The sequence below is a fragment of the Notolabrus celidotus genome, chromosome 8 (genome assembly GCF_009762535.1).
Source record: "Notolabrus celidotus isolate fNotCel1 chromosome 8, fNotCel1.pri, whole genome shotgun sequence".
Classification (NCBI taxonomy): Eukaryota; Metazoa; Chordata; class Actinopteri; order Labriformes; family Labridae; genus Notolabrus; species Notolabrus celidotus.
In genome coordinates, this window is record NC_048279.1 from 19,211,676 (window position 1) to 19,238,178 (window position 26,503).

General features: G+C 41.5%; 1 protein-coding gene across 1 annotated transcript in view; it reads right to left on the reverse strand.

Moving 5' to 3' along the window:
• frmpd1b (FERM and PDZ domain containing 1b) overlaps window positions 1–24,459 on the reverse strand; it is a 29,099-nt gene extending 4,640 nt beyond the window's left edge. Inside the window, exons 1-16 of the mRNA XM_034689200.1 lie at window positions 24,338–24,459; window positions 16,843–16,994; window positions 14,683–14,793; window positions 11,832–12,004; window positions 9,966–10,068; window positions 9,427–9,472; window positions 9,064–9,168; window positions 8,763–8,858; window positions 6,339–6,464; window positions 5,174–5,293; window positions 4,397–4,530; window positions 2,548–2,674; window positions 2,127–2,219; window positions 1,851–2,033; window positions 1,379–1,526; window positions 136–1,107 (exon numbers count right to left, since the gene is read on the reverse strand). Of these exons, the coding sequence (XP_034545091.1) occupies window positions 136–1,107; window positions 1,379–1,526; window positions 1,851–2,033; window positions 2,127–2,219; window positions 2,548–2,674; window positions 4,397–4,530; window positions 5,174–5,293; window positions 6,339–6,464; window positions 8,763–8,858; window positions 9,064–9,168; window positions 9,427–9,472; window positions 9,966–10,068; window positions 11,832–12,004; window positions 14,683–14,789 (2,533 nt within the window). The 5' untranslated portion in view covers window positions 14,790–14,793; window positions 16,843–16,994; window positions 24,338–24,459. The remainder of the gene's footprint in view (window positions 1–135; window positions 1,108–1,378; window positions 1,527–1,850; window positions 2,034–2,126; window positions 2,220–2,547; window positions 2,675–4,396; window positions 4,531–5,173; window positions 5,294–6,338; window positions 6,465–8,762; window positions 8,859–9,063; window positions 9,169–9,426; window positions 9,473–9,965; window positions 10,069–11,831; window positions 12,005–14,682; window positions 14,794–16,842; window positions 16,995–24,337) is intronic.
• Window positions 24,460–26,503: the final 2,044 nt, after the last annotated feature.

Below are 26,503 nucleotides of genomic sequence, written 5' to 3' on the forward strand. Positions count from 1 at the left end.
ATCTTTCCCTCACTTAATGAAATAACCTGAGCTCCCAGTCATGTTTAATGTTGGGACAAAACTACCATTGACATAAGATCTTCACAAAACATAAAGGACTTCATTCATAAAGTCATAGCAATCATGTTAACAAACCTGATAGATCGGGAACTGGGGGAGTAAATCTCTCCTGGGCATCAAAAAACTCATCGTCAGAGTCCGAAACATTGTCTTTGATCGAAAGACCTGGTCTGGGATTTGGTGACGGTGTCAGGAAAAGAGCCTCTTCATCCTTGGAGAGACGGTTTTCAGCCTGTCCTTTGTGTCCAGGAATTGAACTAGTACGTAATGGGACTTGAGGAGGGACCTTTTTCTTTTGTTTAATGGGTGATCTGTCAAAAGGCTCGCTGTCAATCATTCTTAAATCTCTTGAACTTGGGATCTTAGAAATGCGTCTGAGTTCCTGCACTCCTCTATCATCTTCTTCTTCATCATCATCGTCATCGTCATCATCACTAGTAGCCTCAGGCGGGCTAGGGAGGAAATCAGCCTTGGAGAGCTCCGCAAAGCAAAGACAAGAGTTGTCATTGCCACGGTAATTGAGGTTAGTGGGTCGCAGGGGCCCTTGGTGGCGTTTTGGCTCCAGGAGGAAAGGGTGGTGAACATCCAAACTAGGTAAATCTTCACTTGTGGGTTGTGAACGGAGTGCACCTAGACGAGAAGGGGCTTTTCCTGCTGCACTGCTCTCCTCCAGAGCAGCACTCAAGGAGCCACTGGACAAGCTGGAGAAGCTGCTGGTGACCCGTGGGTCTGTGTGGTACCAGGTGGTCTCGAGGTTCATTTCTTCATCCATAATACTGAATTTACACAGACCATTTCCTGTTGCTCCGCCTTCCTCTTCACCCTCATATTCCTTACCTTCCGTTGTCACAATTATCTTCACTTCCTGTTTGCCTTTATGGTCCTCTCTCTCCTTTCTTTCTTCTTCTCTCCTCTTTTCTTCCTCCTCTCTCCTCCTTTCTTCCCAGTCCTGACTTGCTGGGTCTGGGCGTTTGTAATTCTGAGAATCCATCGGGTCATCCTCATCTGTTGAGTCATCTGAGTCACTACAGCAGCGAGACACATAACCTAATAACACCATAAAAAAGCACAAACACCAGACAAATGTTAATAAGTAAGTCCATCATTAGAACAGAATAGTTTGAATTCTGATGAAATGATGGTCTGATTTTTCTATCCGTACCCATACTGGCTGGTGACATGTATCAACATGAGATGTGATAAATGTCTATCAAAAGGCCAAAGCCAGAAAAGGATGATTTTAAGTGAAACAGTTTTTGCTCACTTGATAGGGATTCATAGCACACGCCCTCTATTACGGCGAACTTCCCACACACACCTTCTTCAGCAGGTATCCGGTGCACCCTCACTTTTGGGCGCCCCAGACGGAAGACACTGACACTTGGATCCACAAGGAGTTTGCAGTAGCCTCCCAGCAGACACCCTAAGTCTTTGGCTGCCAGAGAGTCCATCAGTAAGGCAAATGGCTGAAAGGGGGAGGGCATTTCAGAGGATAAGGTAAAGTGGCAGTAATTAAGGCCAAAGGGTAGAGGAGGAAAGGCGATGGAGTGGGAGAAAGAAGGCAGAGAGTCACCTTTGAGTACAGTGAATTAGCTTTATATAGATACCACACTCCCCCTTAGGCTTTAGACTGGTTTGTGTATTGGAGGAGAAATGGTTGACCTATTTTTGCTCAAGCATTAGTTACAGCTTAGATGTTGTGAGTGAATATAGATTTTTGTATCTGTGTCAGTTTGTAAGTGCCTCCACGCTCATAAAGAATACTTCAATGAATACAGTGTCTTCCATACCTTCATGTCATGCAGTGAGATGCGCAGCAGGCTGACTTTGTCCGACTCTGAGAGCAGCTCCACTCGGCTGATGCTGCTGAACTCCACCAGTGTAGAAATGACGTTTAGTTTGTGGTTGATGACCTGACTCATCCCGTACTTGGCTCCCACCAGCAGGCTGACCAACACCTCCCTGTCCTGAAGCTGAGTGGGTGAGAATGTGAGAGGATAACATTAGATTCCATAAAAGGAAAGCAACACGAACAAGTATGATGATTAATGCCTCTTAACCCTTACCATCATCGTAGCTGTATATGATCGTCCCCCGTATGAAATGAGCTCTCCTAGCTGAGTGAGGTAGGCCAAGCGAGCCTGACTAGCAGATATTACCTACAGTACAACAGTGGACATAATAAAAAAGAGAATGAGAATCAGAGAGACAAACAGTTGACTCACTATCCAAAACAATGCTCTCAACAGGGAAATATGCTCCATTCAATTTCAAAGAAACATTATCCAGGCCCATAAACTATTTACTTTATAATTACCCTCCTACCCACCAGTTTCTTTACTCCTCTCCTCTTACACCACTTTAAACCTCAGGGAGCTTAGCAGTCACTGCTAGTGTCATCTAAAAAGTACCCTAAGGCTTCTACAAAACTGTCATGATGAATCTCTTTACATCTCTCAATCCACGTATTAATCGGCCTGTTTCTACCTTCTGGCGCGGTTCTAGCAGGGATTGGATCTTTTTGAGGTGGTAGCTGATGGCTTTCCTCAGATCCTTCTCCCTCATGTTACTCAGCAGCGTTGGAGAGATGAAGCTGTCCAGGCCAAACTCCTTCCTGAAATCACACCAACACAGGAATAGCATCACACAAGAACCATGCTATGATATGCTTAAACTGAAAATGAGCAGAACTACAATCCCCCATGTAACCCCTATTACATAGGGAGAGGAAAAGGTGAAGGGAGCCTGGAGGACTAAAAGTCAAATTTTGTGTGGATTTGTTGTACGCTATGCGTGACAAAGCTAATGTTAGCTTCATAGCAAGCTATTTTTTGATACATTATAGCAAACGCTGGCCAACAGTAGGGTTGCCAACTGTCCTGCATTGTCCTGCGTTAGCCGGGACATCCCGTATATTGGGCTAAATTGGCTCAATTGACTATTAACTCTTGTAAATAGAGCAGACTACAGCCTACAGATCCCAGATCAGATAAAATGGCAATGGCAGATCATGTGCCAATCACACGGCTGTCATCCAATCACAGGCCCCCTCACGCGCATCAGTTGTATACAGCGCAAATGCGCCGAGTCCTGCAAAACAGTGTGGAGAGGATATTTTTTTCTGATGGCCATTAAATGGTCAGACTGAAGAAACAGATGCAGCACAGAGCTGATCAAAAATTAACTTCAAATATCTGTAAACTGTGACTTGTCATGTAAGGACTTCTCTCTGGCTGTGCAAAAGGACAAAAGACTGCTTGAGTCAGTCAAGAGCAAAAAGAAAGTACATTTGGCGAGTCATCCTCCTCTTTTGCATTTAATTTTTCTTTTGCCTGTTTTTTGATGTAAAGAGCCAAATTGTGGTTTCTTTGAGGTTTATTCATATGAGGTTACATAATGATACAGTAAGGATTAAGCGAATATACAGGCTTTCTGCATTTCCACTTGAATCAGAATATGAATATACGCTGAATTCACACATCATGCTCACACCACCATGGTACCGTGCACCTGTCCCTTATTTAATAGTGAGAAAGTTGGCAACCCTAGCCAACAGATACAACAAAAATTTAGATCTAACATTTGACTACTATCCAAATGTGTCATGCCTTCCCAGCCTTTTGTTGGGTTTCTATAAAAAATATAAAATACAAATATAATGATTTGAGGATGAGACTAACAATAGCTTTCTGCTAGCTCGCTAGATCAAGCGTTGGGCTCAGTAGTGTGCACTTTGTAATGTGGGGACTGGGGAGCTTCACCATGGTAAAATGAAGAATGATGATGACAGATGTACACACTACTCGGTTTCAGGCCTTGTCTTCTAGGTAGCGAGGCCAGCTAACAGTACTTAAGCTTGAAAATGAAAAATAAGTATTTAATAGTAGACATATGCTATAACTTATTTCCTCACAGTCAATAGTTGTGACAAAAACAGCTGTTATTGAATGCTTTCTTATTTAATTTTTGAGTACATCATTAGTTTAATTTGAGGTGAAGAAAGCCTATGTCCTTAATAAAGAGTATTGTTGACTCATATACTTATCTATGGTATGCTGGGGATGTGTTTTTTTGGAAAAATGGATTTGGGCAAAAACAGACTCTTGTGCACACACACACTTTCCAATCACATTAACAGATTAGGCACAAAGCATGTCCACTTATCTCTAATTAAAATGATTGCAGCAGTGGAACAAGCTCAAATCTCAAGATGATCACAATTACACAAATCCTTTAAAAGAGGAGTGCAGGAATCAATGTTCTACACACAATGTCCTACACAAAATGTCCTACTTGCCTGACTTTCAAGTGAAATGTGCACACAAACTTGACTCACGTTATACTCTTGATAGAGGCCCTGGTCTGTCCACAACTATCTAATCTCTCATGCATGTGCAGGGCTGCCAGGCGGAGTGCAGTGTTACACTTCATTTCGACTGCAAAACGCTCCCGCAGCACGTCCCCAACGCTCTGGAAACAGACATCAAACATCAGAGACATCAAAAATAACTTATAGTAGTGCACTTCAGAGCATTTAAAAAAGCCAATTTACAGCTAAAGAGCTATGTTTTTTAATATGTTCTTGAACAATTCATAATTTTTCATCATTACAGTATGCATAGATTGTAAGTATCTTTATAAGACACAGCAATGGGACAGCCTCACTGCCATTTCAAAACAACAAAAGCAGCTGGAGGCCAAGAACTCTCTTGAAACAACAAATCAATATGCCATGAGTGGCTTCTCATTCTTCACTGTATGAGAAAACATTAGCCAAGCTTTTGCTCTAGGCTTTTATAATGAAAAAACATTGTCAGGTGTATGCAGGAGGTGACTAAGGTCCTTGTTTAACCAAAATATGTTCATAGGAAAATAAATGGTCATGATTATTTTCTGTTTCAGGGAAGGTTCAAGGGATGCACCAGCTATTTGGACATTCATTTAATATCATATCTAAAACATCTGTGCAAGTTTTGAAGTTTTCACACTCAATGAGTGTCCTGGTTCCGACATGTGTGTCAGGAGCACAGGATCAACTTCTGATTGAGGGTTAAATCAGAAAAATAATGTCTAGAAAGAAGGACCGTAAATACAAGGATTCATCTTATCTTACCTGTAAAAAAAAATACTCAAAAGTAGTGGGGTCATCCTGAAGCATGTCTGTGGGATCTTTCGGGATATAACACACCCTGAACAGACATCTGTAGTCATGGGAGTCTTTCTTTTGTACCACCTGATGAAAACAGAAATAGAGATACAAAGATCACAACGCTGCATCCATTCTTAGCATGGGAGAAAGTCAACTGTTAGACAGTCATCCACTAGCAGTGGTGGACAGTAACAGAGTAAATTTACTTGAGTACTCTACTTAAGTAAATTTTTTAAGTATCTGTACTTTACTTGAGTATTATTTTTTTGGGGATACTTATTACTTTTACTCCACTACATTCAGAAGATAATTATTGTACTTTTTACTCCACTACATTTCTACCAGTGCTCTAGTTACTCATTACTTTTGCTTTGAAGTCAGCTCATGAATTTCCATCTCTTTTCTGAAATCTGATCCCTAAGACAGTAAAATGTGTTTGTGTAGTTCTATTTGTCTCAGTGGTTTAGTCGTACCTGTATATCGTGCGTCTCCACGGTTGAACGTGGAGCAAACACAGAGCACATTTCACTCAGATCAGGCAGTTCATTTAGAGGTGGTAATGATGGCTATAATTCTCCACCTGAGCAACCATGACCATATCTTCAGCCCGTGTTAGAGGTTTTTGAAATGAAGAATGATACGTATTGCTTGAAATGTTCTCCCTGTTTCCCACTCTGCCCAAACATACAAAAATTCACTGTCCAACCTGAGAAAGTGTGTTGAGCTACGTAACATTTGTTTCATTCCAGATGAACATTTCAAACTAAGTTGTCTGTGCTTGGAGTAACTTAGTTTCTGTTTTTATTCCATGGTATAGTTTTTAGAGATTTCAAGTAATGGTTTTTAGATAAACATAATGTAACAGAATGTACTCCTATGTATTCTTGACTGCATTTAGAAAATACAACTTTTTGAGATTTTTAAGAAGTACTTTGAATACTTAAGTATTTTTAAAAGCAAGTACTTCAGTACTTTAACTCAAGTAATAATCTGACAGAGCAACTTTCATTGGCATTGGAGTAATATTTGACCTGGAGTATCTATACTTTGACTTAAGTAATGAAGCTGTGTACTTTGTCCACCACTGTCCACTAGTATGGTTAATGTATACATATCAGTCTTTCCTCACCTTTTGTACAAGCTCATCTTCATGCAGCAGCAGTAGCTTGGTGATGCTGTACTGTTGCTCTAGCACCAGCGCAAAGTATTCAATGGCCCGGATGGACAGTTTATCCTTAAGCGTCAGAACAATGTCCTGGAATGATGGAAAAACAACAGTTCAGACCCCCTCGGACAAACATGTTTCATTCCACTCTGCAGATGGCAGGTGGTCTAGTCTGATTCCTCTCTGATTCTCCAACTGTGAATATACACTGAAACACAAATATAAAACCTGCCTAATGTAGACAATATTAGACATGAGCCTACTGGTAGTGAGTCATGATTCCGTGGCATACCCTATGTTTCATTAAGATATCAATTGAGTACAATACATATTCCTCTCTGCATGTATCTTCCTGGACTTAAAGATGATATCCAGAGGGAATCATCTTATCCAGCTCTGCATTCCTTACAAAATCACGCTGCTTTGGATTTCTGCAGTGAACTCTTTCGCTTACTTTTAAATCTTTCATAACTCTGCTTCCAGAGGTATTATAATTAATAACTTTGTGTTACTCCACCATAAAGAACCACTAAGAACAGTCAGCCCACATCCTCACAGCCTTGCGGCAATCACACCATAATTTGTGGTGTGCTTAACTGAAAAATACTCCCACTAGTTTCTAGGAAACCTTTCACGACTTGTTCTGTTACTTGCTCTCATAATGCTCAAACCGAGGAGGCCAATAAACATAATCTTTAGAGGAAAATGATGCAGGCAGTGCTTTAAACATTTTGGAGGGAGAATGAAGAGGAAATAAAATTATTTCACAGTTTGAATTTACTCCAGTAACCAAAGTGTGTTCACCTTATTGAGCTTGTGTTTGTCATATAAATGATTAAACAGTGGTATGGTAATGGTATCGACAAACATGTCAGCAGCATAGATTGATGCTGCCATGTCTTGGCCAAACCAAAACAAGATGCATCATCCAATTTCAAGGCCTGCCTCTTCAAGGACAGTGGTTTTATATGAGTCAAAAATATATCATTCAAAGTTTCTTTACTTCTGCATCTTTGTATACAGAGAGAAATGCAGCAGTAATAGCATTGTGGGGTATAAACTAAGGCTGTTTTCAAAACCGCCTACTATACTAGCAGTACATACTGATTTGGCCAAAATCCAGTATGTAGGAAGCAGTAAGTGAACAAGAGCAAAATCTGCAGTATGCCAAAGCTACCCGGATGAGTACACAGTATGTATTGGACCAGTCTGCCTCGCGTACTGTTTCCCATAATGCACAGGTCTCGTTCCGCTTTTTCTTTTTTCTTCTTTTTTGACGTGGGGAACTCAGTTCTTAGGTACTGTGAAAATTAATAGATTACATATAAACAACTTCTTAATTTTCTAAATCATAAGTGGATGATAAAGAAGCAGTTTCTGAATCAGCTTGGCCGTTGTTTACTTCCGCTTTCCAAAACTGTTCCAGTGACGTCTGGCCCAGCATACTGCATGACAGATCCAACAGAACAGTCATACTACATACCAGTGTTAATTTTGGCATCTATTTTAGATTTAGTCTTAGTCTTTAGACGACAATGCCTGTTAGTTTTAGTCACATTTTAGTCTTTTCAGCCCTTTATAGTTTTAGTCTAGTTTTAGTCGACAAAACTCAAAACATTCTAGTCTTTGGTTTTTGCCAAAACATCTTCAGTCTTTAAATAATTCATGTAGTCGATCAGATGTCAGTAGGGTTATACCAAGTGTTAAAATCGTCAACATTTCACTCCTTCACTCCTTTAACACTTTTGCTTGTGTAATATCTTAAGTTAAATAATTTAGCCTGTCCCTGCTAAAAAGTCAAAAGAAAACATTCTTGATGTGACCACTGAGACTGTATTTTGATTCTCTTGACTCACAGAAAAATGCCTGAAAAAATACTGCATTCGTAGGTAGGCCGTTTCGAAAACAGCCTTAGTATGTCCTCTGTGTGACCCTTCAGTGGGAGAGCTGAGACTGATTCTATGTGCTTTATTTGTGTATTTGGTTCTTTCATTCAGCATAAGTTTTATACTGGAGGCGTACTTATCTGTAGAGATGTCCTCCTGTCCTAAACAAACCCACACACTCCACATAATTTCTTTGAGGGCCGAAGCTTAAGCTGTGGCTAATTTTAGCTCATTATCTGACTAGAATCCTCTCATCCAGTTCAATAGTTAAAAAAATACAGTGACTTTACTTGAAACACGGAGGAAAAAGTTGGCTGTAAAGGGTTCAATGTCAAGCCAGCATCCCGTGTTGTAGAAAATTCTGATAAACTTGGATCTTACAGGTGAAACATGAGACTCATGTAGGGTGAAACTGGAGTTTAGTGAGGGCCTGAAATGAGAAACAAAGGAACGGGCAAAGCTTTGTGATGAACACACAAATCTCACTGGTCAGTCAAATTACCTTAACAGTGGTTGAGTTGTCAAACTTGAAGGCCTTTGTCTGCCCGTTCTCTAAATAGACTTTGAGGACGTTTGGCAGGAAGAGAAGAGAGTTTCCCTAATGGAGAGAAGCGAGTTTTCAGTGTGTGGTTGGACAGGAATCAATATCAAACAAGGACATATAAAACATAAAAAGACTACATGATTGCTCACATTATAACACCAAATAAAGACTGATGGAGAGTGTGAGAGATCCAGAAATCAGATTTGTTCACGAGTGGATCACAACTCCTGTTATTCTGTGTTTAACAAGATTTCCCTACCTGAGTGTGCCCGTTGACCACCACCTCTTCTGCAAAGCGCACTTTAACTGGATTACTCCTCAGACGAGCTCTCTTCTCTGCTGACATGATGGATGACTTGGGGTTCTTCAAAACAAAGACAAACACCATATCAACCACAGTTGTTGGACTCAAACCAGTGCAATGGCACAGTATAAGTTACTCTGACACTGAGGGCCCCAGATGCAATAAAACAGCAAAACTCTGTCAGCCATTCCAATCAGAAGATCCTCACAGAGCTTAAAGTCACATGCTTGAAAACCCACAGAGAGGTTAAAATGATGGATGTGAGTGTGTGTGTGCTTGTGTGTTAAGGCAGGCTATCAATGTCTCCATTGTACTCACTGTCATATGCCGTAGGATAGTCACAGTGATACAATCCTCCAAGTCCCTAGGTGGAGAAACAAAATAAAACGCAGAGAGAGAGAGAGAGAGAGAGAGAGACAGAGAGAGAGAGAGAGAGAGAGAGAGAGAGAGAACATAGATCATTATCTTTCTTTCCTGCTGTCAAGTAAGCACTTTTTCCTCTGACCTTTGGCCTTAACTTGCTAATCCTTTCTTTCACACACATCCTCTCACACATTAATCATCTTCTCACACTCTGAGAAATGCAAAACAGCCATGACAGAGCATTTAGTGACTGTACCGACCGGGCACACAGGAACTACCAACCCAGGTGTAGAAACTGAGAACCATTCTTCTGCAAGGTTCAATAATAGATAGATAGATAGATAGATAGATAGATAGATAGATAGATAGATAGATAGATAGATAGATAGATAGATAGATAGATAGATAGATAGATAGATAGATAGATAGATAGATAGATAGATAGATAGATAGATAGATAGATAGATAGATATGGTGGTTAAGATTCTCCTCACCTTAAGATGTTTTCCACTTCTTCATCACTCAAATCTTCCAGCACTGTATCATTAATCTGCAGCACCTGGTCCCCAGGGTACAGTATCCCATCTGCAGGACTACCTGCACACACACACACACACACACACACAAACACAAACACAAACACACACAAACACCATATGAACATGATGAAAACAGTGTTTGCTTGCATAAAACCAAAATGCAGCTACACGCGTGGGCTTTCACTTTCAGCCACATAAAAGGAGATACCAACACCAACGTGGGCACACTGGCATGCATGCATACATGCACGCACACACACATCAATATGTCACATATGGTTATTCAACATGGTTGACTCAGCAGTGTTTTGCTGAGCCTTCCAGGATGCAAGGGGTTACAGATATTCTGGGTCTAGTCCACCTCAGCTCAGCTCTGCTCTTCTTTCTCCAGTTATTTATACTCATTTGTCTTCAGGCTGAAGAGACAGGCTGAAGCACAGCACATTCAGCTACTTTATTTCACATAAACACTCACACATGAACACACAGGAACTATATAAACAGACAAAATGTTTGAATGTGTAAACACCTACGCCCACACATACGTTCACACAAACTGTCTGCCTTGCAAAGCCCCGTCTGTCCCTGATTTTTGACCCACTGACACCATCATACACACAAACATGCACTCACATGCACATATGCTACAATTGCACACTCCCTGACTCTTGCCAGACATGCCAACCCCACCCCCAGCTCCCTATCGAGCTTTCATGTCAGCTCGGCCAATATTCTGATGCATGTCGTTTTTCACTACCCCTGCCCTTCCTCCTTTCTCTTCGTTTTCTCCTCTACGTCCCCATCACATTCGCTTTAACACAATCAGGACTCATCCCCCAACCAGGCATCACCCCTACATCCCCACCCCCACAAAATTAAACCTTTACCTTCCTGCACTGTGTACTTGTTCACACTCATTATTCTGCTCTCCTTGGCCATGTTTACACTTTGGTCTTTGGTCTATTCCCTGCTGGGTCTGCCTGCTGGCATCTTGTCTGTCTATTAAATCTCGTCCTCTGTTATCACCTTTCTCTCTCTCTCCTTCTCTCCCCTTCTCGCTCTCTATTTTGGCACCATATACCAATTACAGAGCTGTTGGCAGGATGGGACCGTCCTCGGAGCATTTTAAGCTTATTTTACAGGTAGATAGATTCAAAAGTAATGGATCAGCATTTTTCTCTCCCTCCCTTTCTCCCTCTTTCTCTCCCTCTCACCCTCCCTCTCTCATTATAGCTTTTTCTTGCTCTCTGTCATGTATCTGTTGCATAAATGAAAAGTGATTGAATTTAGAAAGGATGAGCAGGTGGCTGTGTTATATCCAGGGCTTCTCTGGCACTGTGCCCTACAGTCTGAATGCCAGGAGAGACTCAGTGTGTGTGTGTGTGTGTGTGCGTGTGTGTGTGTGTGTGTGTGTGTGTGTGTGTGTGTGTGTGTGTGTGTGTGTGTGTGTGTGTGTGTGCGTGTGTGTGCGTGTGTGTGTGTGTGTGTGTGTGTGTGTGTGTGTGTGTGTGTGTGAGAGAATCTAAAATGATGAGAAATCAAAAAACAAATGCAGACAAATGATCAGACACTTGAAAAAGTCACGATGATGTGATATTTTCTTACATAAATACATTTTTTCGTCTACGTAGAAGTAGTTAATAATTGTATTTTTCTTGGTAGATATAAAAATAATATCCTGAATAAGAACAAAGCAGGATTAGGATCAAAACCACTCCATTATTGCATAATGCAGGTTGCTATTTAAAGAGGAAGCAGGACAACAAAATGCACCAATCTGCAAAGAAAAACATTTCCCAAACACAGACACGCCTCGTGTACCTGCAACGACGTCCCTGACCAGCAGGGGTGCATTTGTGGTGAGGGTGAAGCCATGTCCCGTGCTGCTGTCCAGGACCGGGTCCCTGGTGATCTGCAGCGACAGCTTGGCCACAAAGTTTTGATTGGACAGACTGTTGGAGCGCTGTGACCTCCCATCACCCAGTAAGCGCTCTCTGAGAAGGGCAGAGAGAGTCACAGGTTACCTGACAGAAGACTACAGTACTCTGGTCAACAGGAGATGAAAAATCATGCAGAGCATAATAGATGACTCATGTGTTCCTAGCTGTCAACTTTCATTACTCTGCTGTGAAACACAAAAAATCTTGCTTTTGTTGTGAAAATCTTACTCCAAAGTAAAGAAAATAGTTGCATGTTAGTTCTAAGACTCATCAAAACTCTACAGTTTGTTATAATTCCTCCAGTACAACAATCTTAACACACTGTTTTTAATGAGTCTTTAGGGATGCAAAAACAGATGTTATGCACTGGCAAAGATATGCTGACGTGCTAACATGCGCACAGTATGCTAACAAGCTCAAAATTATATTAATAACATAATTATTTTGTAGCACATTTGTACATGGCATGCTAACATTTGCATATTAATCATTGCTTTTCACACGTAGACAGGAGCTATATCAAAAGTTCATTCAGTTTATCCTCTAAGACTTGTATATTAAAAGACGGCAACATCTTTCCCTAAATAAAAAAAAAAAGAGTTATTCTGATGCCGATGCCAGAGGAAAATTCAAAAAACACCAAATAATTTGATCCGAGGACCATTATCTCCACATGTATAGACATAAAATTGGTGTTTTATAGGAAGCCACCATATTGTTTGAGCAGCAATAGCTCTAATTCATGTTATAAGACACCCCAGACTGCACCGGTTAACCTCCAGGGGTTGGACATCGAGAGGGTGGAGACCTACAAATACCTGGGTGTTCACCTCAACAATAAACTTGACTGGTCACATAACACCGACGTCCTGTACAAGAAGGGCCAAAGTCGTCTGCACCCGCTTAGAAGACTGAGGTCCTTCGGGGTGTGCAGGACTCTGTTACGGACTTTTTATGACAATATGGTAGCGTCTGCTCTTTTCTATGTAGAGGTCTGCTAGGGAGCAGGGAGCACAGACAGGGACAGGAAACGACTAAACAGACTGGTCAGGAGGGCCAGTTCTGTCCTGGGCTGTCCTCTGTACTCCATAGAGGAGGTAGGTGAGAGGAGGATGTTAGCCAAGCTGACATTCATCATGGACAATCCCTCTCGTCCCCTGCATGAGACTGTGGGGTCCCTAAGCAGCTCCTTCAGCAGCAGACTGAGACTCCCACCCTGCAGGTCCTTCATCCCATCTGCAATCAGACTGTTTAACACCAGCACCGCAATGTCCCGTTAAGTTACCCGCTAATTATCTGCTATCATCTACATTTCACTACATTAGAAGTTACTGTGTGACTTAGCAATATGTCTCTGTCTTCCCAGGTCATTGTTTGTGATTCACACCGACAAACTATTCTGTCAATCATCCATTTGAATCGCACTGTTTTCTCATACTGTGTATGGTTTTTTTTAATAACCTGGTGCAAATATCGGGGCCATAACTTACATCACTATCTATTCATCAGATAGAAGTGTACATAGTGTGTATATATCTGTAATATTTGCCATATTTTATTTCATTCTATTTTTATTCTATTATTACTATTATTATTGTAATTATATTTTTAACTATGTAAGTACAATGTTGTATTCCCCTGTCCCGTGTTGTAAGCTGCTGTAACAAATGAATTTCCCCCAATGGGGGATCAAATAAAGTATATCTTATCTTCTTGTTAGCTTGGCTGCTAACATGTATTACCATGCTAAGGAGCCGTTACTGGTATTTCTTCTACAGAGGTCAACTCCAGAGGGAGAGAAAAGTCACATTCATATAAACCCCTATGTATCAAATGCACCCTGGGAACGTATATACACTGTGTAGTACATACTGTGTTTAAATCTACCAGTCACTTCCTCTCCCTGAGGCCTACTGTCTTGCTCAGCTGGTTGTGACATTCTGAGACTTTTTCCCAAGATTGAATAACAGTGCTTCTCTGCGCACTGCGTCGTCTGCTGAGATTGAGTAACCATGCAGTGGACAACAAGGGACTGAAGGGTTCTTAAACGCATAGTTGTGGTTGAGTGTTGGGAGTGTTTGCGTGTGAGAGAAGGACAGTCAGGTTTGAATATGTACTTAGTTATGTGTTAAGCCTCTGGTGGGTGTGAGGAAGGAAAATGGTTATCAAGCCAAGCTAAGAAACAGACTCTTGTTCAGTTTTTACTTTTTCTTTCACCTTTTATCATATATTTTTTTCATCTCCCTGAGAAGCTGTTTATATTTGAGGACTAAACACAACTTTTCGCTGCTACAACAATCCTCAATAGAAAAGCAAGGGTTTGGTATAATATACAGCACACATCCCATATTTCTTCTTTTCCCTGCAACAAAATCTGGCAGCAGTCCTAGAAATGGATGATGCTGTTTTCTACCCCAAACTTGAGTCTAGTTTTGTACTATATAAGATGTTTTGTTTGTTGTTGACACAGCAGTTTGTGCGGGGTTGGCATTTTCTGCTACTGTTAGCTGTGTGGTGCCAACTTTTTTTACTGCACACTCAGTTGTTTCCTCATCAAAATCTACTTCACTTTCTCCCTTAGGACTCTCTAGTCATTCCCTACTCTTGACAGAAGAAATGACGCATGAGTTCAAACAAAATGTAATCAAATGTAAAATACAGAATTTTTTTCGGAACCACTTCATAGGGATTATCTTTCATGTTTTACTTTGACAAAGATGTCCTAAACTTACCTGCTTAATGACTCTCTGGTGCGACGTATTATTGTGCCCACCACCTGCTGCACCCGACTGGCCCTCCGAGCTGGAGACCTGCTCCTACATCGCTCCTTCTCCTCCATTTATCTAAAAAGACAAAAAAAGAGAGAGAGAAGGATGAGTAACAGACATAATCCCGACAAGAAAAGAGAACAGCGATAAGAAGACAGAGAAAAAAGATGAAAGGATCTGGAGGGAGAAAACAAGTAAGAAATTGTTCAGAGTTTAGCTTGGTATTTTGGGGCTGTGCATTCAGGATGAATTAGCATCTCATCTGCTGTGTTTTTATATTCAGAGCATGTAGTCAGCCTTGAATACGATGAATAATCAGATATGTGAAGAGGGAGCAGACAAGCCAGAGGGAGGAAAAGAGAGGGGAGGAGTGTAGTCAGAAGGAACAACAACACATGTCACACACATTTGCATAAATGACCTAAATCCAAAACATAACCGCACCATAGCACACAAACAAAAATCATGAAGAACTTTAGCCTAAATATGCTAAAATCTGCATGTTTCCCACAACTCTGCAGCTGTGAAATTTCTGCTTATGCTGCTGTTTTATTGGGCAGGAGCTCAGGACATAATGAAGGATGGTGGGTTCAGTCGGACCCCAGAGAGGCAAAGCTAGTCAGCATTGAACTGCATCCAAAATCTCAAGACTTACGACTCTGCTCAACTGTGTTTTGTTTCTGTCAGCCAATCTATATGCTGGCTTTGAGCTTGTAGAGCCTCTGATGATTTTCTGACAGAGTTTTATCATGTTCAGAATCAGATCTCGGAGGTTCTTCGGATCATTTGAAATATCCTCTTTTTGAAAAAAAATCTGTTTGTGTGATGTTTTTCATCCCCTTTCCACCACTGTATTGGACAATTTGATCCCATACAGCCGATTAATGTGAAGGAAACTTTAACAGGAATGAGAAAAGTTGTGACCCAGACCTGATCAATACAGTTAATGATGATGAATCACCTCCTGAAACCTAATGATTCGTAACTTGGCCCAGGCAGCCAGCTGCAGGGAGCTGAGTTTGATCAGCTCTCTGAAATAAAGAGGAAACTTCTGCAGGATGCAGACTTTTTATAAACAGAACAGTTTTCTGGCCACCTGCCACAGCTCTATGGGGCATCTTAAAACATGCTGGTGTCCAATAAATGAGGATGGTAAACTCATTAGAGCACTTTTACTTCACTGTACTTAAAGAGTTGAGTTATGGGGAAACAATACACCCTGCACTGCGATCAATGCAGTATGTTATACAGTGCTGCTGTGAGTAAAATCACATTTGTGAGATTCTTTTAATGATCAGCAGCTAATACAGCATGATTTCATCTTGCTTCTGTTCACTGTGATGACTAACCTCTCTCAGTATTAGTAAAGCAAACACTGTAGGTCTGTCCTTTAAGAGGATTAGAGCCCATCCTTTAACATAGGCTCACACTGGTCAGGGTGTCACTTTAGCACCTCTCGCTGATCTGGATTGAGACAGATTGACAAGGGATGAGTGAGGGGAGGTAGCTGACAGCTGCACAAGAGGAGATGAGTCTGAATATTGACATAAACCCCCCTGGTTCAATAGTTGAGAGCAATCAGCGTCATTAAGAACCAAAAGCTTGTCTGGACTGCTGATGGTGTGGTCATTTTGGATGTGCACAACGCCTGCAGGTGTAAAGGTGTGCATGTGTTGTATGGCTGTAGTTAGTGCTGAGTCAGGTGACAGTTTTTGCTATTATTCTGCTTCAGTCTGTCTACAGTCTTTCATTTTCTCCTCTCCCTCTCTCTCACCTCACTGTCCTTGCCGAGTCAGGTAGTCCTCTCAAATGACAGTCTCTTTGGGTAGTGCAGACAGACATTTTTTTAATATCATGCACATGCACAACCAAGAAATGTTCAAGAGATTTACTATTCTTACACTTTACAACAACAACCCTTCATTGTTAATTTGTTACAACATATTAGAAAGCAGATATAAAGGCAGGCATGTATGTTACTGCTTCAAAGAATACATTTGTAAAAGCCTTTATGAGATTCAAAATGCAATCTAACCTCAGAAGCTCAAATCATCCCCCTTGTTTTTTCAGAAAGCAGCACAATCTCCTCCATTTTTATCTAAAGACTGTGAGAGTGTGACTCACCGTGATGTGGCTTGTCTCTTCAGGACTCCTGAACACAAATACCCTCTCGCCCTCTGAGACATCAGCGCTGCAGCCCCTCCAGGATTGGCTGAAAAGAGGTGGAGGGGGCTCCTTGTGATCATCAGGGCCAATCCCAATCTGGTTGCGGCCACCTGTGCAGAGCAGAGCAGAGCAGCCCTATCAGGGAGACCTATCACATCCCATAAACAAGATTCACCATAACCACACGGCAGGTATATAAATGGAATGAGGTGTGAGCGACAGGCTTTCTAATGTGATTACATCCGATGAGCTGTATCTGCCGTGGTTTTTTAACCTCTTTATTGTGAGAGGGCTGCTCCAGTTGTTGATGTTTTCGGAGGGAGCACATAAGTATGTCAAGCAGAGCAGATGCGAGTTCAAACCAGCTATGTGGTTGTGGTTTTTCAAGAGGCCCCTCCTCTGGTCCCCAAGGCTCTCTCTCTCTCTCTCTCTCTCTCTCTCTCTCTCTCTCTCTCTCTCTCTCTCTCTCTCTCTCTCTCTCTCTCTCTCTCTCTCTCTCTCTCTCTCTCTCTCTCTCTCTCTCTCTCTTGCATGGCAATGCAGAGAGAAGGCACTCCATCTTTGTCTGGTTGTCTAAATTAAAATTTCATACCGCCCAGTTCAGTTAACATTTTTTACTGGGGCACGCTCTAAAAGCAGAGGACAGCCTGTGAATCCGGATGTGGGGGAGAGACAAACGCTGCCAGGCAGACGGAGATCTCAGCCAATAATAATCGAGGCCAAGTCTTTCATATGAACATCAGGGGCAGATATGGCTGAAACCTTAGCCAACCTCTGGTTTGGGGAGAAAAACACACTTTGTTGTGAAAAGCCTTGCTGTTGGATCAGGAGAGACACTGAATAAACAGTCTTGATCTTGTATAAGGAAACCGCCTCATTGTGCACTTGAATGTTGATTTGTGAAGTAAACTCTAAACTCCCTGAAGCTTTCATCTAAGAGAGGGAGCACAAATCAAGGAATTGATAGTCCCATCTGTGCAGCTCCTCCATCAGGCCCAGTGTCCAGCACACAGAGCTCTTTCACAAGGCCCATGTGTCCCGGTGAAAAGCCAGCAGAGGACCTAGACCCACACAGACTGCAAGGCACATGAATAATGCATGGCGCTAATGCAGCTAGCTAGGCCTTCTGCCACTTTGCCAACAGAGGCAAGAAGAAGAGCGGAGAGCAGAAGAAGAGAGAGCCACAGGAGAGACGTATGGGGGTGGAGAGAGGGGAGGGGGCTCTTAAGGGGGCTGAGAAAAGGGGAAGGGATACTGAAAAGAAAACTGGTCAAAGCAAAGAAAAGAGAGAAAAGGCAGGATATTGCAGGGGGAAGGAAAGGGGAGAATTTTAAAAAGGGTGAAGAGGGCAGCGGCAAAGAATCGCAGAGTAAAGCTGCAGGGGGACTTAAAGAAGGAACAAAAGTATCTACAGTGAGACGTAAAAGGGGAGTGGAGAAAAATCTGATCAATGACTCATTCCTCCACCAACTGAGGGCAGACAAAGCCACACAGCGGACACTGATGTATGGTCGACTCTCCATGAATTAAAGAAACACTGGACGTGTAGCAATATTCCCGTTTCTCATGCTGCTTTTATTCCTGAAATACAGGCTGCCTTAAATTAAGAGATTGCTCTCCCTCGTTCTATTGGCCCTGACAGCATTTTCATTTGATCCTTGGCAGTAAAGCCTGAGTGTCTGTGAACTGGTGATGAGTCTGCTCCTAATCTGGTTCAGAATCAATAGCAATCGTGAATCCTGTCCTGCCTTTTTCGTCCCCAAGCTGCCAGCATACAAACACAGCTCATCAACAGGCCATACAGACAGCCTGGACTCTCACTCACCCTACTTCCTCTCCTTATTTCACCGTCTTACTCATCCACTTGTGACAAAGATTATGTCTGAAGACCTATTCGGTAAACAATCCTTCTTTTTTAATATATATGTCTCATTTTACTGAGACAATGCTCCCACCTCCCTTCTCATTTCCCCACACAAAGCCTCTCTGTCTCGGTCCAAACAGTCAGTTATTCAATCCTGTCTCCTGGTATGAGCCTGCATGCAGTTCATAGAGGCAGTCCTCCTCTCTCTCTCTCTCTCTCTCTCTCTCTCTCTCTCTCTCTCTCTCTCTCTCTCTCTCTCTCTCTCTCTCTCTCTCTCTCTCTCTCTCTCTCTTTCTTTCTCTCTCTCTCTCTTCGGGGGTTGAGAGGTGCCAATGAACTGGCAGCTTCTGTGCAGCCAGCTGGATAGAAAACAGACCAATTAGCACTGCTGGACCAGGCCGGGCCACGGCAGGTCACACACACACCTGGACCAGGCCCAACAGAAGGAAAATATGTCCAGATACAGCTGTTAATATAATCCAAGATAATGGTTATGACAATCTGATTGACAGGGGGGAATTTGTCTGTAAAGTATTGTCGATCAGCTGTTCACATTAATAACTGGAGGCCAGGGCTTTCTACAAAAACTAAAGCACGCATGCACACACTCACCATAATATGATAAGAAGTGGAGCATTACACAATTGGAAACCAGACTCCAGCAGAAGCCGCACTCACTCACAGGACAACAGCTTTTATTTAGAAAGGACCAGTTGGCGGCTTTCGACATCTTGTTTCCAATCACTCTCTCTCACTCTCTCACACACACACACACACACACACACACACACACACACACACACACACACACACACACTCCCCTCAAGTTGAATATGACACACCGTGCACAGCTGCACTGAACGTGGCTGAGCATAGCAGCAGCGGCAGCAGGAGCAGCAGCAGGCGTTGGTTAAGCAACTCGACAATTCATTTTGGCTCACAGTTGCTACCGACAAATTTGGACACAGCTCAGTGGACATTCAGTCCGACAGCAGCACACTTGGCAAAAAAATACAGTGTGTGAATGTCTGGATGATTTGTGTGTGTTTGTCGGGGGGCAATTCAGGTTTATGTGAGGCTGCTGGATTACCTCAGATTTCATGAATGTGAAAGCTGTAAAAGTGAAGAACAACAAGTAGAGCAGATGATTAATACTCCATACATTCATATTCCTCTTTGTACCATAACTTATACTCAAGATGAATAGTACCACAGTCTTTAGAAGAGGGTAACAAAAACAACCCTACATTAACGCTTAACAGGAACTTGTATAATCCCAACAGATTATACAATAATCAACTGATGAAACATTGAAAGAATGGGAAAGAAAAATCATAAGATCATACCACTGCTCTCAAGATATTAAAAACTTGCTGATTTGAGACTTCTCCTTTATGCATTAATAACCAGACTCCTCGGGTTCTCAGTGACACAGATTCATCTTTCAGAAACTCAGGGTGTGGAATTATAAAGTGTCTTTTCAGAAAGCCACTATTCTAAAACAGAGTTTTTAGTGTTGGGGTGATCTGCATGTTGATGGACTGCCATGAAATCAGTCGGATAGTTACTTCTTATATGAAGATTTCTTTAGCATCTGTTCTAACTGTCAGACATCAAAATAAGGACGTTAAAAAGGATACTACTCCACAGTGTCAGACATCATAATTCCCCCACAGCAACATCACTATAAATCAAAAATCTAAAGCACAACACAAGGAATTGTTGAATTGGATCTCTGTGCATTGGCATGAGAGAGTTAACTTCTGTTTTTCATCAGCTTGAAGGTGACGACTCATAGAGCTGATTCATTACATCATTCTGGATTGCCCACTCTTTTCTCACTTCTAAGAGCTCATCATTTAAAACAGATATTTCTGGTCTGAAATCTAATAGCTTTGGATAAAATATTGTATTCATTGAGTAAAATCATCAACATTTACATGAAGGACTGTCACAACATTTGAGGAGCTGACATTCATGGTTCCCAGAGAATGTATCTTTATGTAATCGGGATCCAGATTTTCTCCAGCAGCAGGTTCAAATCTATGATTTCTAATGAAAGTTCTTGACAACTATTGGATGTTCTGTCATTTGATTTTAAACCCCAATTCTCTCTTTAAGGCTAAACTGTGCTAAATTTAGCAATCCATTTACTTATCCTTTGCATCATTAGTAACGTTTCCATCGACCTTAGCTGTTCAACATATTTACATCTAGGCTAATTACCAAGAGCTAATGTATTAGCATGCTGAACATAGACTGTATACGATATTGATGTAGTATCCCTGACGTCATCCATCTGTTCCTGAGAGCTGTTTTGAAGCCAATCGACGGCGGCAGCCATATTGGAAATGCGGAACACAACAAGGCAGAGTGTGACATAAAGGGGCGGAGTTTGAGCCTCCTAACCAACAGCTATGTGTTCCCGACCAAGAGTCAAGTCAGTCATGTCCTTATTTGGGCAAAAGCTTGTAATCTTAATATCTTCTGAACCGTCGCGTCAGAACAAAATTCACTCCCCCCTACAGTGTGTGGCCATAGAGAAATTAGCTATATAGACCCAAGCCTTTTTTTGTACCAGGCTGTAAACATGTTTATTAATGCTGCAAAGATTGTCTTTTTTGAATTGGTGTATATGTGGTTTCTGGTGTTTCTGCAGCCAGCCTCAAGCGGATTCTCGATGAATTGCAGTTTATAACACTTCCGCATGGGCTTCATAGTTTGAGACCGGAGGTTGCCGCTTGATGCTGAAGTTAGCATTCAGCCAAAAGCAATGCTGTGCCTCAGCAAAGTCTCTCTAGTTAGCTGGTACAGCTTTTTTTGTTTCAATATGTTTATTAAGGTTAACAAGATCTCCACAAAGCATCCACATTGACATTCAATTATCATATAACAGTGCAATGCTAAGGCCTGATCTCACAGACTACATCATCACTAATTCGGATTGTTCATTCCTTATTATTAGGCAAAACAGCTGGTACAGCTTAAATGTTTTTATAGTACAGGTATTTGTTGTGTCTCTAAAGGGGTGCTGGGTGATAAAATCTGGTTTCAGATGCTAATAAATGATAATAAAAGCTCTATCAAAGTCAAATGTCAAACCGCTGCTTGGATGAGGTTTAGTCCATTGATTGTCATCATGCTTGTTGTCTTTTTCTGGTTGTTTCACTGTGACATGTCTCCCACACTTCAGCACATTTCCTGTTTTTCACTGAGCCTGTCATCTCATTCCATTAGCATTATGAAGACAGGACTTACTGAGCACTGCTCATTTTATTTCCCCTTTCATCAGCGACCTGGCAAGGCTCGAGTTCCCCAGTGAACTGTTAAATAATGAGTCTTTTTGAAGATTAATAGTGCGCTCGCTCCCTTCATTGTGTTACAGATCTTTATCAATAGTTCTGATGGTTCTGGAGAGAGACAGACAGCAAGACAGAGTGAGCTTGAGGAACATCTTGATGTCTGGGAAAAGTCTTTGGATGTTAGAGAGTGATAGATGTTGCAAGTCTGGAAAACTGTCTGCCTCCTCTGGTGCTGTCTGAGCCAATTTCCTTCAACTTAGTGATCCTTCAAGAAGCATACAATAGTAGGCTTATCTTTAAGTAAAAGTAATAAGAGTGCAGACAGCAAGCCAGCAGCTACAGAAGGCCTCTGGGCTCTGGAATAATACTTACATATACAGCTGCAGTATGATTTTATAGATTTTCTATTACAGCAAAGAATGGAAGAAGATAAACCTGGTTCTGCAGTGCTGCTTTGCTTAGGCCAATTCTTTCCACTGTCTTAACATTTTACAGTAGCAATGTGCAGAAATAGAGTTGGCCTACATTATGGCGTCATTGCCAGTCAATTGTGCCATCACCATGGAGCTGTCACATCAATGAGGTCACGTCTCCTTTTTCCTCTGCTAGAGAAATACGGGTGCTGTCTCAGAGAAAAACACACATGTACATCCTTCCTTTACCCTGATATCTACTGCACATTCATACATCCAACACCCCCAATCCATTGATTACACATGCAGAGACAAACCAATACTGAAAAATCAACAGATTCCAATAGCCAATAACTGCAACAATACGAATCACCTGAGCAGCTATTGATGACCCCAAAGATCAAGGGGTCAAAGCGTTGGACTGGATCGAGTGAACACCAGCCCAGCAACACAGCGTGCCCTGGAGACATGACCAAAGAGGAGGAGAGAGGACGAGGATGGCTGGCTGGCTGGCTGGCTGGCTGGGTGGCTGGCTGGCTGGCTGGCTGCAGTAAGTGGGACAGAGGAGCAGTCAGCAGGGCAGATCGAGGCTAACGCAGCCAGGCATCAAGTCTGTCCTGATGTGGACACTCTGCCGGCGTGTGTCTCCTCTGGCAGACTGACCTCGGAGCAGTATCTCTCATCACATGTTGTAGTAGCATACATCCCTGAGTCATAGCACAGAGCCTGCAGCAGGGGCTGAGCAGTATAGGCACACACATACTGTGCAGACTAAGAGTGAAAACAAAACACTGAGCATCCAAAAGCAAAATCAGATAAGCTGCAGATCACTTGCATGCATTCATTCATTCATTCATTCGTTCATTCAGTCATATGTCTCACTGTATCTACCACACAAAGCAGCTGCATAAGATGTTGCAAAAAAATACTGAATGATGATCATAAATGATGTCTTCATGCACAGTAAAGGCTGTGGTAAATACACGTGGTGATGGACCCGCAATAGGCGATCATATTAAATCATGTCATGCATTAAATGAAGCCCCCAGAACAGCAAAACGCATTGTTCCGGTCTAGTTGTGTTGAGCTTGTCATGCCTGGCACGGCATGGAAGGGCGCAGGAAAAAAGGACTGCTGGCCAAAGAATACGCGCACAGAAAACAGGGAGCGAGGACAGTCCCGACGTGTCTGCACATCGCCTACGCCCATTCATGATGTGCGTGTTTTACTACCCAGACTCCTGGCATCCCCCTGATCCGTCAGGATTTAGTCCGTTCATTTCCACACTGTAGCCGGTGACGGAGATTTCACTGCGCATGGATCTCCACTACCACAGCATAGGACATGAGTTAGTGAACACGTAGATGAAACGCATTCAGTATGGTGCCAAATTGACCCAATTCCAGGCTGTGTTTGTGTAAAATATTGATTAATATTGCCAAACAAGAGTAATAAAGGGTGTGAAAGTGGAAAAAAACAGCAATCGACTGTGTCTATCGGTCATAAATGCTTTATAAATGCCCTTAAAAGAATCAATATTCAGCATTGCACTGACCCAACACTAATTCTGATCAGTGACCGCAGCCATGCTAGTGAAACCAGAAGGCTTAACAAAGAAAAAGGTCAGTCTTTTGTTGCTTCAATTTTTTTTAAATTTAATTTTAATCGGATTTAAATCTCCCCACCGCTTCCCTCAGACACGAGTAGCCTATGGGCTGCGGGCGGAGTAAAAACGACCATCGGTTCAATTATTCATTTCGATGGGATGAAAATCAAATGGCAGGAAACGATGCAAGGTGCAGGCAGACGGCTCAGTATACAACCGGGCGCTCCTTCATCAGACAATAACACCGGGATACACCGACAAAACTCACCTCGTGGTCCGGAGGAGGAGAAAGACGGACCGGGAGAATGGCAACGTGAATCCAGAAAATGTCACTGATTGCAGAGATTTTTCAGGCTGAATCACGTCTGTTTCTGGGAAATATCCGCGGCGTCCTCCCCAGGCCGGATGGTGATGGTGATGTGGATGTGTGGGGGGTTTGACTATGTGCTGGATGCTGTCATCGTACAGGGACTGCTCTCTGCCTAATCCTCGGCCCTGAGCTCAGAAATAACCCACCCCCTCCTCCCTCGATAAGTCTCTCTCTCTCGCTGCGCTCTCTCTCTCGCGCTGCTCTCTGCCTCCTCTACTGTCAGCCCGGTGGACCCCAGCCCCCTCCTCCGCAAGGACAGCTTCATCCACTGAGAGACATCCCAAAAAAATAGAATGGATAATTAAATAAATAATTATTAGCCCATGTTTATTACAATTTTTCTTCTTCTTCTTCTTCTTCTTCTTCTTCTTCTTAGTAGTAGTAGTAGTAGTAGTAGTAGTAGTAGTAGTAGAATCTTGCTATATTATATTATGCTATATTATTATTGTTTACTACAACTTATGGTCATATTATATACCGATATTTATTTATTATAGTGCTTAATCTGTCATTACCAACCATAATCACACCTTGTCAACCAAATTGCTGCTATTTAATCCATTTGTAACATTTGTATTTATCTAAATTACATTTGTAACATTTGTATTTATCTCAATTCTATTTGTAACATTGTATATATCTAAATTGTATTCTATCTTTATTTACCTCATTTTATTTTTTACTTGTTTCATTTTACTAGTTGGAACTTTTTTTTGATTGAACTTATGTCTGGGTTGCTGCAACAACTGAATTTTTCCCCCAGGATCAATAAAGTAATATCTTATCTTATCTTAATAGTATTTTTTTTTAACTATTTATGTCTTGTGCTTATCTCCACAGTTAAAATTTTATACATTGAATGCTTAATGCTTGTTAAAACCAAAATAAAATGAACTATTCTGCATTTTAAATATTTTTTTGCGTATCTCTGACCAATTTGTTCATTTTTAATGTCCCTGAATACAGCTCAGTGAGATTTACAGTCTAATTTACATGTGCAATTCAATGACCACCATAATTCAAAAGCCAGTGACAAACAGGGCTGGATACCACAAAGTGGGACACTGTTCTTGAGCTGAAAGGTCCCCCAAGGCCCAGTTTTTGTTTCAGCATTCAATTTGATGTAATTCAATTAATTGACACCTTCAGCAAGTCAGCATCACTAAATTACAATATCAAATCAAAGTATTCCTGCTACCTTGCTACCAAACTTTGATCCCTGTGTCAAACTGTCATGGTGCACGCTTAGGGATACCATCAAAACTAACCATCGGGAAAAGTGGGTCAATAAAAAACTGTTTTCTGCTTTGATTTATCTTTTTAACATCTGCTCGGTGTGATCAGGCTTCAAAGCAACGCCTGTTGTCTGAACTGCACGAACTGCTAAAAAAATTAAGTGAAAAGTTATTATACAGGGATATGACCTGGGATTCCGTTGCAACTAAATATATATTTGAAGACATATATGAAACAACTTTTAAAAGTAGAATACTAAACTTGTGCCAAATTCTACAAAACGAACACATTTTACAACACTTTCCTATTTATGGCTCTAAATTTGAGCCGTTTTGCCATCCCAGCTAGCAATGTTCTGTTCTAAACACATTCTGTTAATGTTACAGAGAATGTTTCTGTAATGTTTTCAGCAGGAAGTTTGCTTTGTGTTCAAAGAATGCTCTCTAGTAACATTCTCTAAAAACGTTCATAAAATGTGAAGTTGCAACAGTGCCCTAATGTTCTTGAAACATTTTCAGGGGGAAGTTTTCTTTATTCAATAATATGTGACGCAAAGAATGTTGTCAAAACATCCTTTGAATTTTAAAGACATTCTATCTCTGTTCTAATTAAATATCACCAGAATATTCTTAAATAAAACATTTTGTGATTTGAGGCATCAGAAACATCCTGAAACATTTTTTACATGTTGCTTTGAGAATGGTGCATCTTTGTTATTAAGTAACATTATGGGAGCATTTAAGAGAAAACATTAAATAATCTGTTACCTAAAATATATTATCAAAACATCCTCTGCATGTTAAAGAAAAATGTTCTTCTTTCATTGAT